Genomic DNA, 12,414 nt, shown 5'->3' on the forward strand with positions numbered 1-12,414 from the left:
TATTTTAGATGAGACCTTTGCGCAACGTGACGTCGAGTCTTTCAAGACGCTCTCTTCGTTCACTGCTAATTTTGTGGAATGGCGCCTACCTGAGGCTATCTCTGTATGAGTAAAGGCTTAACTAAAATTCCCAGGTGTACGAATAATTTAGATAAAATATGGAAAATTTTCTTAATTTTTTTTCGTAGGTAAAATAATACAATTATTAATTAATTCATTGTTAATTTAATGTTCGTGCCATTTAAGTTACCTAGCTACACCGTTGAACAATGAAAAAACCTGCTCTCACAGAAACGTGACGTCGAAACTGGAAACATAATTTGTTATAATTTTAGGTTACTTTTATTTCTACAAGCTACGCAAATGTGGTTATTTATAATCAAAATTTAAATTTATGTTTTTCCTACAAAAAAATTGAGTTGAATTTTAAGGAATTTAAATTTAACCCCTGAAGGTTTTTGCAAATTTTAAAACTTTTTAAGCCGATCACTAGTTTTAACGTAGCTAGCGCCTACCTTCTGATAAATATGGCGTCAGAAATATGAAATTAGTTGATCCAATCTAAATATGGAGCTTTATACTATCTTTAATGATCAATTATGGCTTCTTGATTGAAGCGAAATGGGCCACTTATACCGATAGCTCAGCTCTTATCACTTTTCATGTTTTATTTCTGCTCTAATCACATGGTTTGTATTTTGATTTCTCTCGTCCTTGGTTTAATATTACATAGCTTAAACCAACCCTCGAAAACGCGCGCGGGAAACTTCTATGAGCGCAGACTGCACTGAATAAAGCTACGTTTATTCTCCTACAAGTTTCCTCTACACGTTTTCAAGGGCTGGTTTTTACACAACTCCTGATTTCATTCGCCAAGCTACGTGAAAGCGTAGTTTCCAAAATTAGAGGCTTTTCTAAAGCGACTTTGTCAGTTGATAAAATTTTAAGCTTTTTAAAGAGTTCCCAAAATTAGAAGCTCTTTTAAAGCGTAGTTGACCAAATTTTAAGCTTTCAATAAAATATAATTGACAAAATTTGAAGCCCTATTAAAGCGTAGTTGACCAAATTTTAAGCTTTTAATAAAATATAATTGACAAAATTTGAAGCCCTATTAAAGCGTAGTTGACGAAATTCGAAGCTCTTTTAAAATATAATTGACGAAATTCGAAGCCCTTTTAAAGCGTAGTTGACGAAATTCGAAGCTCTTATAAAGCGTAGTTGACGAAATTCGAAGCTCTTTTAAAATATAATTGATGAAATTCGAAGCTCTTTTAGAGCGTAGACTTAGAGGTCGGGGATGGTTAACTTTTATTCAATAGATAAAGCTATCAAAATTATTCGTAAAACTTTTTGATCAAGTAATTTATATTTCTATATTATACGATTAATTTTTTGATAAATTTGTAAAATTAATCGGAAAAACGACGTTTTTTTCGATAAAAAGCTCTAATTTTACGAATAATACATGTTTTTTAATCATTTTCCGAAATATTAACCGGTAAATTTCTTTGTTTACATTTTCCCCCCAAAAAATCAATTTAATCATGGATAATGATTAACCGTCACCGACCTCTGAGCGTAGTTGACGAAATTCGAAGCTCTTTTAAAATGTAATTGACGAAATTTGAAGCCCTTTTAAAGCGTAGTTGACGAAATTTGAAGCTCTTTTAAAGCGTAGTTGACGAAATTTGAAGCCCTTTTAAAGCGTAGTTGACGAAATTCGAAGCTCTTTTAAAATATAATTGACGAAATTCGAAGCCCTTTTAAAGCGTAGTTGACGAAATTCGAAGCTCTTTTAAAATATAATTGACGAAATTTGAAGCCCTTTTAAAGCGTAGTTGACGAAATTCGAAGCTCTTTTAAAATATAATTGACGAAATTCGAAGCCCTTTTAAAGCGTAGTTGACGAAATTCGAAGCTCTTTTAAAATATAATTGACGAAATTTGAAGCCCTTTTAAAGCGTAGTTCACAAAATTCGAAAGACTTTTAAAACATAATTGACCAAACTTTTAGCTCTTTTAAAGCGTAGTTGACCAAATTGTTCGCTTAAATCAATGTTAAAGAGCAAATCTTTTTTCTTTAATTCGATTTTTGGACATGAATAGAGTATTTAACATTATAAATTAAATAGTATCGTTATTTAACTGAATAAAACGTTTTGTTTAAATACTTAACAGGTTGGCATAACTTTTAGAAATATGGGAGGCATTTTAGACAATTAGCCGCTACAATCACTGTCAGCGAAAGTGTTTGCAAGGCCTATACCTCGTTTGACCAACTTAAATTTCTCAACCGTGGTTAAATATTATTTTGAACCTTATCGCGTCCGTTTCGCAGCAATGATAGGCTAAAAATCGAAGCAGCTCGCGTATTGATTAGAGTGTGGCAATCGTTCCAATCGAATGAACTCGGCGCTTCGAATTCAAGGTGAAACACCTCCGGCGAAACACGAGAAAGGTTTTCAAACCGGCGCGCGTAGCCCGATTGTAACGGTTTATCCGCCAGAACACTCGGTCTGCGGCGGATGCTGAGGGTAGCGCCCTCTGTATCGCTGTTGTGGCAACCGAAGAGTGACGTTTCGCGCGCGAGACTCTGTGTTTGGCCGGTTGCTATGGCGACGTCCGTGGAGGCTGTTTTTTTAATCTCCCTGGTGGTACTTCAGAGATAGGCTAAAAATAAAGGCACGTTCTAGCGAAATGGAAATTGCGTTCTGGCGATTTGTTCGGGATTCCCGCTGAACTCCGCGCTAAGTTTCTTGTAAAATGTTTCTCGTAATCGTCGAGTTAATTTCATAAACAGAACCCAACTGCTTATTTCGGTAGTGAAGGAAACACGCAGTTCCAATGTGGTCTCGCTCTTACAACAGGTAAATTAGTTCTTGTAGTCTTAAATCGGCGAACTTCCAAATATATTCTAAGAATTCAATGTCTTGGAAAGGCTTAGCCTTTTATTTACCAAAACTGCCATGCTAATTATTGCTACGATTTATATTTAAAAGGAATATTTTTATGTTAAAATATGTCATTTTATCAATTTTTATCAGTAGGAGAGCTTTTATTATTTTTGTAATTTAAATTAGAATAAATTAGAAAAAATAGCGTATTTTTGGTTCGGATAATTCTTTACATTGATATTAAATAACATTATTAAACATTTATTAACATAAATTGATTTGTATATTTAAATTTAACTCCGTGTAACTAATTAATTTGATTTTCACACGACTAATATCGTTAAAAATAAATATTTTCAGTTAAAATAAACTTAAAGAACTTTCACAATAAATAAAATAAAATTAAACTAAATTAAATTAAAAGAAGTTCACAAAGTTTGTTTTAAATCTGACTTATATTATAAAAATATTTAAAATTAAATAAAGTTAACTGTCACTTTTTCCAAATTAAAATTAAACACTTTAATTTAAGCAATCTCTTACAACTTACAAAAAATAAATAAATTAAATTAAAAGTATTAGTAATTAAAATAATTTTTATCTATTAAAATATAAATTAAATTCGTGAATTATGAAATGTTTAAAATGTAAAGAAATTGACACTGTAGGATATTTTTCGTACTAGTCCTCGCTGTCGAGTGTGGAATAAATTCGACGAAGACATTTTCATTTATGGTTTATTAGGGTACAATTTATCGACCCTTTATTAAATAATAATTTGAAACTAGCTAAATACCTTATGATATTAAAAAGGTTAACATATTTATCGTGAAAATGAACATAAATTATGTTTCTTCATCTTTGTAACGAAGAATAAGTAGTACTGGAAAGAACCACGCCCCCTAAATTACGTCACAAACAGGCCCGTCTTAAGACCTTTTGGAGCACTGGGCTAAATTATTTCTTAAGATCTTTGCAATCCTCAACGGTCAGCCTTTGTATGTCCGTTGTCTAAGTTCAACTACACAATAATCAAACCAAAACTTTTAATTTCAAAAGTATAACATAGGCCTACTGACAGTGACTCTCTGTTAGGTTTTAGAAATTGTGGGTACCGTAGGATACGCGATGTGGTGATGAGTAAAATTACTTTATACGTAACTAAAAGATACATAATATTAAATGAACATAAATAATATTAATAATAAATAATAATAATAATAATAATCAGCTAGGCTAATACCCAAGGCACCACCTTAGGCCCAAGTCATCTTGCGACTTTTAATGCCTTTAAACAGGTGGCCGGGTTACAATGCGTAGGAGGGTGGTGGCAAGCCCTTCATGCCACGCGAGCGAACTGCTCCCTACACTAACTATTACCGTTGATCTCAACAAGTTTTTTTTATGGAAGGGGAAACCGAAGAACTCGGGGGAAAACCCCTTTAACCAGTGGGGAGAGAAAATGAAAACTCAACGCAGAAGGAGTAGTTCCGAGTTTTCACCCAGTGCTACAAGTTGGGATCGAACCCAGCTCCTCTGTCTGCGAGGCGAAAGCGCTAACCACTCCGCCACCCCAACTAAACCCTTATCCCTTGAGTAGAAATTGTATGGCTGGCCTTTCCGGGCCCCCAAAATTGACTGGGGGCCCTGGACTGTAGCCCATTTAGCCCATGCCTTAGGACGGCCCTGGTCACAAATACTCATTAAACCTTAAAAGTTTCTTTCAAAATTGAGCCTTTCCATTTATTGTTTTGCCTTTAGCAAACTAATAATAAACTAAATTTGATTGTAACACTAAATTATTTTGGTTCCGGAATAAAGCTATGGTATGTGACGTAACATTTGAGCAAGTCCTGTCCTCTGTAAAATGTAGTAAGGCTTGTACCAACGCTTCGCCCCCCCCCCTTATTGCGTGACGTAATTTGTAAACGGCCTCAGACGCAATTGGTCATTTAGATACGCCTGGAGGTAAATCTTCCCTTTCCAACTTTAAAAGTCTTCTATTACTGTTTTAAATTTTGAGCTTTGAGTTAAATATCAACCATGTCATATTTTTGTAAAACTGAAGCGGTCTTTTGCTGCCTTCTCAACAATTCGAAATGCTAAAATATTTGATAGTCAAGTATACATAGTTTGCAGCTGTGGGAAGGGCCTATGGTCTCCATGGAAACCGGGACAAAAAGTACGAAAACTAAATTTATGCTTTAAAATTTTTAAATGAATTCCTTTATGACACTTAAACAAAAACAGATTTTAAACCCGGGTTATTTAAATTAAAGAGCAAATGACGCAGGAACATCTAAATAAAGAAGTTGGCAAAGTTCATAAAATGAGGCCTTTGTGGTGAATCCTTTTATAATTACGTTTGGTATCGAAAAAATGTCAATTTTCGGTTTCCCTTTATAATTGAACTACTCGAACAATTTTTAACGTGAAACTAAATTATCAATCATTTGAAAATAATTAAAATCCGCAAACAGACGATTGAACTGTTAACCCTCACGTTTTACCAAAAAATATACACCAGCAAAATGGCGGCATTGTACGGTTAATTCTTGCTCAAATTACACATTTATTCTTGGTGCATATAACCTAGGAGCAACAAACACAGCATCCCACACAAGGAGAACGCAGCCCCTCAAAAGTCGTGGATTTTTTGTGTACAGTTTCCATTGGTTAGACGCTTTAGCGCCTGCTGCCGTCGGAAGGGGAAAATTCGGAAATTGTCTGCCCCCGCCCGTAAAACGTGCAGCGTAAAGGCTCGTCCAATGAAATGTGTACACAACACTGCCTTAGCGTGTTTAAAGGCTAGCTGCGTTCTCCTTGTATTTGTTGCTCCTAGCCCCTCAAATTTCATTGGTTCCGTAAAACTGTCATCTATTCCCTACGTCGCCTATTGCAAACAATTATTGCAACCATTATAATACAGGAATGCCGTAATGATAACCATTCTTTGACTAACGCCATCTGAACAGAGTTAATTATGTATTATTTAAATTAATTATTTATTTTTTATTAAAATTTATTTAATCTTTAAGAAAATTTTCACTTAAATGATGTCGTTTGAAGTTTGCTACTTTCCGCGAAAGTTCCGGAAATGGGGCTGAAACATTGGCTACGTTCAGCGGGACTCAGCGGACTCAGCGCTGAGGTCAGCTCTGAGCGTTGAGCTTACTGTACGCTTTTTTGAACTTCCGGTTTCTACGTCATGTTGCTCAACGAAGTCAGCGGTCGGAGGAGCAGGTTTTTCCGTTGCTCATCGGTGTTGTGACGTCATTCGAAAAAGTTAAAGGAGGGGTAGCAGACGATATTTTGTTCGTTAAGTCAGCGAACTATGAAATCGTACAACAACTTTTAGATTTTTGTGACGTAGCGTTGATTAAAAGAACTCAACGATAACTCAGCGGTTTTTCTCCGTTGATAGTTGTTGAACGCAGCCATTACCAGAATGTGATTGGATATGTTATCACGGATTGCTAGTCATCCAGATTTTTTCAAACGTCAATAAGGCCCTTTAAACGCACTCTCGCCAGCTGAATTTTCTCACAGCTTTTAGTTCTTTGATTAAAAAGAGATGGCGATGGAGTCTATCGCGACGCGTGCTACGAGCTATTCCAATCTCACTTCAATCTTTATTGTAAAAGTCGAACCTTAGAGTAAAAGTATATGTGGGAAGGAATGAACTATATGCCCCAAAGAGTTAGAAATCAGTCACTCCAGGGGGCTGAAAATCCTCTCTCCGCTACCTTTGGCTGTACAGGGTAGTTAGAGAAACCTCCGCTACTCTCATTGCCGCTACTATCTAATAGAAAAAATTGAAAGAAAATAAGTAGTCCGAACTCGACGCTAACACAAATTTTGAGCTTGCGAGAGTGCGTTTAAGATCTACGGCAAAACTCTTTTCCGCCTGAAATTCCGAAAAATCGAAGAGGAATCGACGATCAAAAGGTAATTGCCTTTTACTGTAATAGGAAATACACCCACTTCTGAATATTGCATTTACCAAAATTGTTCCTTCCTGGAGACTGTTTATTATTGCACGAAAATGAATTGGATAAAGGCTTCTATCGAAATATAATAGTTAAGATCAAAATCAATAGTTGAGATGTAGGTAGTACCTACAGCTCAGAGTAAAGATATGTGTTTTACGAGGGACAGGTAATAATCGTGATTAATTTATTAAAAGATTAATCATGATTTAATCATTTTAATCTCGATTTAATCATTTCCATCTCGATTTAATCATTTCCATCTCGATTTAATCATTTCCATCTCGATTTAATCATTTTAATCTAACTTTAATCATTTTATTTTAATTTAAAGCTAGATTTATCATTTTAATTTAAAGCTAGATTTTATCATTTTAATCTCGCTTTAATCATTTTAATCTCATTTAAAGCTAGATGTAATCAATTCAAGCTAGATGTAATCATTTCAAGCTAGACGTAATAATTTCAATCTAGATGTAATCATTTCAAGCTAGATGTAATCATTTCAATCTAGATGTAATCATTTCAATCTAGATGTAATCATTTCAAGCTAGATGTAATAATTTCAAGCTAGATTTAATAAATTCAAGCTACATGTAATCAATTCAAGCTAAATGTAATCAATTTAAGCTAAATGTAATCAAATAATTCGAGCTAGATATAATAATTTCAATCTCGATTTAATAATTTAATCATTTGAATCTCGATTTAATCATTTGAATCTCGATTTAATAATTTCAATCTCGAATTAATAATTTCAATCTCGATTTAATAATTTCAAATTAGATTACATTATTCAAATTACGAGTTAATTATTTCAATTCCAAGTTAATCATTTAATTATGATTTAATCCATTTGATAATGATTTAATTCAATCGATTGAGTGACGTTAGTTGTTGGGAAATTAGGTTTATAGATGATAAATGAGAGATATGTTTTATGTAATCCATCTGCGTAGGGCAGCGGTTCCCAATTTGTTTTCTATGGAACCCTAAATTATCCAACTAATTCTGGCGGAACCCCAACTCTTTTTTTTTAACTTATCTTAAAAGACTCTTGACACAAACAAAGATGGCCGCGCTGCGAATTCTCGGAACAACTGTGACCCTTCCTCGGAACCCTGGGGTTCCGTGGAACACCTTTTGGGAACCGCTGGCGTAGGGAGCTGTTGGCCACGAAGGGCTTGCCAGTTGCCACCACCTTGCTACGAATTGTAACCCGGCCAGCTGAATTAATGGCATTAAAAGTCGCTCGATGACTGGGGCCTAAGGTGGTACCGTCACCGTGGATATTAGCATAGCTGATTATTATAATCGAACCGCTTAAGTGCTTCTGTAATTGGATATCAGATGGCTGTTCACTCGCGGCCTTGACTGGCCGAAGTGTCTGTTGGGCAGTGGCGTAACTAAGGCCATTTTGACCATATAGGCTACTTTTCCAGAATCATTGTCGTTGGACTCAAAGGTTTCCGGTAACTGCTTCGATATTTCTCAGTCACCCTAGTGGTGTTCCATTTGATTATTCAACTTTCAAAATGCTTATCTCGAAAATATACTAAAAGCTTATTATTATTGAAAATAGGCTGATTCAACCACCTCTGGCAAGGTGATATCGACCAAGTCGGTCTCGACTTCTAACAAGGCGATAATAACGATCGGAAAATTGTCCACCCCTAGCTTCTTGCGTAACAGACCTCGTTAAATACCAAAGTTCATCTAATTTCAGTCGCAGCGGGGAAATGTAAATTGGAAGAAATCGAATCGTAGGGAGAAGGTGTATGGACTGTGTAGTGTCCACAATAAAGTTACGTCTTCTCTCCTACACGTTAACCTATCTAATGTTTTTGAATAAACTGCGGGAAGTCCCCAAATATTTGGCATTCAAACTCCCTCTTGGATTAATTAAACACAGGGTTATACCGCTCCAGCTTAAAACTCCATTATGTAGCAGAAAAGATTGTTATAAACCCTCTATCAGAGGAAATCGGTGAATAAATGGAAGTCCCCATTGCGCATGCACGAAATGTGTGTAAAACGTTATCATTTTCACATTTTGAGGCAAGGCTTAGTGACATCCCTTACTTTTCACGTAAATAATTTGGTAAATTCTTAATTAATATACTCTCAGAGACTCAGACTACAAATTTCAGTAATGAAGTTCTTACCATTGACTCGGGTGTTAATTAAAAACGATACAGTGCCAATAATTCAAAATGTATTTTCGCTAGGAATTTGATATTTTAAGGACACATAGAACGTGCAGGGGGTCACTTGATAACGGACATTTCCGTGTGTTCAAGGCCATTTAAAATTTATCTCGAGAACCATTTGAGATACAGGATGATAAAATACGCGAAAAAGTAGATTAGTCCATAACTTAACTTATCGTATATCCACCACACTCCCCCCTTTTTCGGCTTTCCGTTGCTATGCAACGCGTTTTGAAATTTTTAATGTTTAGGCTTAGTTTCTCCTTTAGATTTGACAGTCGCCAGCCAGATTTCCCGCACGGTACTGATGAGTTCGAAATAGAACGAAACCGGTCTACCATTGGAATTTCTGGCTATTTTATTTAGTTTTTATGTAGTTTATTACTCGAAGATCTATTTGATCCGAGATTCGCGTTGCTCGAAGACCTATCGGTACGAGTTATTAGTAAGTTTTTAAATTTCTTCAAATTTGTTTAGGATTTAGCTATATTATCCCTTTTAATTATGGACTTATCTACTTTTTCGCGTATTTTATTATCCTTCTCACAGTCCATAGGTGGTTTCTTCTAACTTAACTTATCGTATATACTATTCACCACCACACTCCCCCCTGCAACGCGTTTTGAAATTTTTAATGTTTAGGCTTAGTTTCTCTTTTCGATTTGATAGTCGCCAGCCAGATTTCCCGCACGGTACTGATGAGTTCCAAATAGAACGAAACCGGTCTACCGTTGGAATTTCTGGCTATTTTATTTATTTTTAATTTAGTTTATTACTCGAAGATCTATTTGATCCGAGTTTCGCGTTGCTCGAAGACCTATCGGTACGAGTTATTAGTAAGTTTTTTAATTTCTTCAAATTTGTTTAGGATTTAGATATATTATCCCTTTTAATTATGGACTAATCTACTTTTTCGCGTATTTTATCATCCTTCTCACAGTCCATAGGTGGTCTCTTCTAACTTAACTTATTTGAGATACAGAGTTGGTTTCAACTATAAAAGTGTTCCCCTTCACATTTTAGGTATATATAACTTTGATCTTTCCTTATTTGACCAAAAACAAGTCCAGAGAATTTAAACAAAAACAGCAAGATCGTGATGAAAATAATGTACCAGAGACCAGGTTGAAGGGCTAATAACTGGAATAATACTCATACTAGAGTATCAAAATTTACTAGACGTACTCATCTGGTAGGGCGTCTTCAAGGTTATTCTAAGTTTATCTCGAAAACCAATGGATTTACGACCTTCTTATAGACCAAATTAGGTGGTATCAAAGCTTTTTAGACCTAAAATATGACGGGGAACACTTTTCGAATTGAAACTAACATTGCATCTCTAATGGTTCTCGAGTTAATTTTAATTGACCTTGAAGACATGGATCAAGGTCATAGAAATTTCCGTTATCAAGAGAATGTCAAATTCCTAGCTAATACACATTTCAAGTTATTGGCCCTGTATCGTTTTAGTTATGGTAAATATTTGGTCAAAAATTTCGCACTTCTATGAAAATTTATCTTCTATTTCGTGAAAATTTGGCAGTTTAACGGTGGGGGTAGTTTGAAAGTTGACCCAACCCCTTTTCGCGTCGTCAGCAGATCCAACCAATCATATTTCGTCATTCTCGCTAGAAATACAAACGGACGTATACCGGACGTTTGTGGCACGTCACTCCGTAAAGAGGTCAAGGGCAACAGTGTTGTGACGTACGGAATCGCGTGCCAGGACCGATAAAACGGTGTCGCGCGCGGCGCCCCAGATGATGACCCACATATTTTCGGTATCGATCCGGTCGCTTTGTATCGTCCAAAAACGAGCTCTATTTATTTTTTTCTTTTCCGATATCAGCAATCTACGTGAATCTTCGTCTTTCCGTTTGCTTCTCGCCGTTAAAAGTAGACAACACCCCATTCGTCGCTGTCGAGATAATACATTGACCAACTAGCTTCTTTTTCGAGCCTTGGAAGCGGAATAATGGTTGTTTAGACACTAGCGCCCCCTGCAGCTACTTTATAAAACTAACGACACCTCTTAAACGCCTTTGAATGCGCCCTATTCTTTCGCCCAAGTAAAAAATGCCCCTATTAAATATGGCTTCCGATAGAGAGTTTTTTTGTGTGATCTCTTTGATGCGTAACGAGCAAGCCTTTCTCGCTACCTCAGAGCCAAAGTGCGGCAAGTTCTATTGGATGGAAACGGGTTTTGGGTTTATATCTAACCCAGTAGCCCCGCTAGCTGTAGAGTAGGCACAACATGCCAACGTTGAAAAATTCCGGGCTTACTTTATGGGCTCCAAATTTGGAAATATGCCTTTATTGACTTGCTTCTAATATTTGAATTAATTTAATTAATGTATTAAACGGTTTTTGTATTTGGAAAAATGATAAATCTTTAAATTTTTATTATTTGTTAAAAATTCGCCCTCACTTTTATTTCTGTTGTGGATTTGTTTACATCGTTGGAGGGACACCCGCAATGCGCTCCTTAAAATCCTTTCAAGTCCCGTATTTTAAAATTGGTGGCCACGTATCTACAACTTTCAAAGCAATTCAGTTATTGATATAATTCTCAAAATGCCACAAACCGCGACACTAACAATTGTACTTGGTGGGTCGAGAAATATGGTCTGAATTATTAAAGAAATAGGTTTGATTCCATATTTATAACAAAGCAGAATATGGTTGAAAACGGATAACCCGAGGAAGTCGCTGAGAGTCGCGTGTATGTTTCCCAATTAAATTGCTTCAGAAACTTGACCTAAATTGTGGCTTTAGAACGAGTGTTAGCTGATACAAATTATCTAAAGTCGTATTAACGGAAACCATTGCTATTTTTGAAGCTAGAGTAAAAAGCTTAGGTGTAAGAAAGTCTAAACGGTTTGACTTAATTTGTAACATAGCTGCAAGTCGTCAGAATCCTCCAATATCCCGTTACCGGCAGGGCCGCATTAACCCATGGCAGGGCCCGTGGGCTTCTTTGTTCATCATACAACCGGTTTCAATCCGATCTCCATTGGTTAAATGGAAAGATAAGAATAGCGAAAAATTAAATAAAAAAGTAACGGCAGCACCGATCGAAATTAAATCGGCGCTAGGCTCCAATTACAATGCGTAGGATGAAGGGGGGGGGGGGGCAAGCACCTAATGCCACGCCAACACTAACTATTACCATTAACCTCAACACGTTACTATGGAAAGGGAAACCGAAGAACTCAAGGGGATAAAACTCGCAAACTCAACGCGGTAGGCCACCAGCTGAGCTCAAACCCGGTTCCTCTGGCTGCGAGGCGAAAGTGAACGAATTCTTGTCTAAGCTAAGAA

General features: G+C 36.2%; 1 protein-coding gene across 2 annotated transcripts in view; it reads left to right on the forward strand.

Moving 5' to 3' along the window:
* Window positions 1-2,688: 2,688 nt before the first annotated feature.
* LOC149959101 (protein king tubby 1-like) overlaps window positions 2,689-12,414 on the forward strand; it is a 140,796-nt gene continuing 131,070 nt past the window's right edge. Inside the window, exon 1 of one of the 2 annotated variants that reach the window (XM_090166427.1) lies at window positions 2,689-2,867. In XM_090166427.1, coding sequence (XP_090022553.1) covers window positions 2,845-2,867 — 23 coding nt within the window. In that variant the 5' untranslated portion in view covers window positions 2,689-2,844. The remainder of the gene's footprint in view (window positions 2,868-12,414) is intronic. The other variant, XM_090166425.1, reaches the window with a different exon arrangement.

Source organism: Leiobunum rupestre, chromosome 2, assembly GCF_980474605.1.
Source record: "Leiobunum rupestre chromosome 2, qqLeiRupe1.1.hap1, whole genome shotgun sequence".
Taxonomy (NCBI): Eukaryota; Metazoa; Arthropoda; class Arachnida; order Opiliones; family Sclerosomatidae; genus Leiobunum; species Leiobunum rupestre.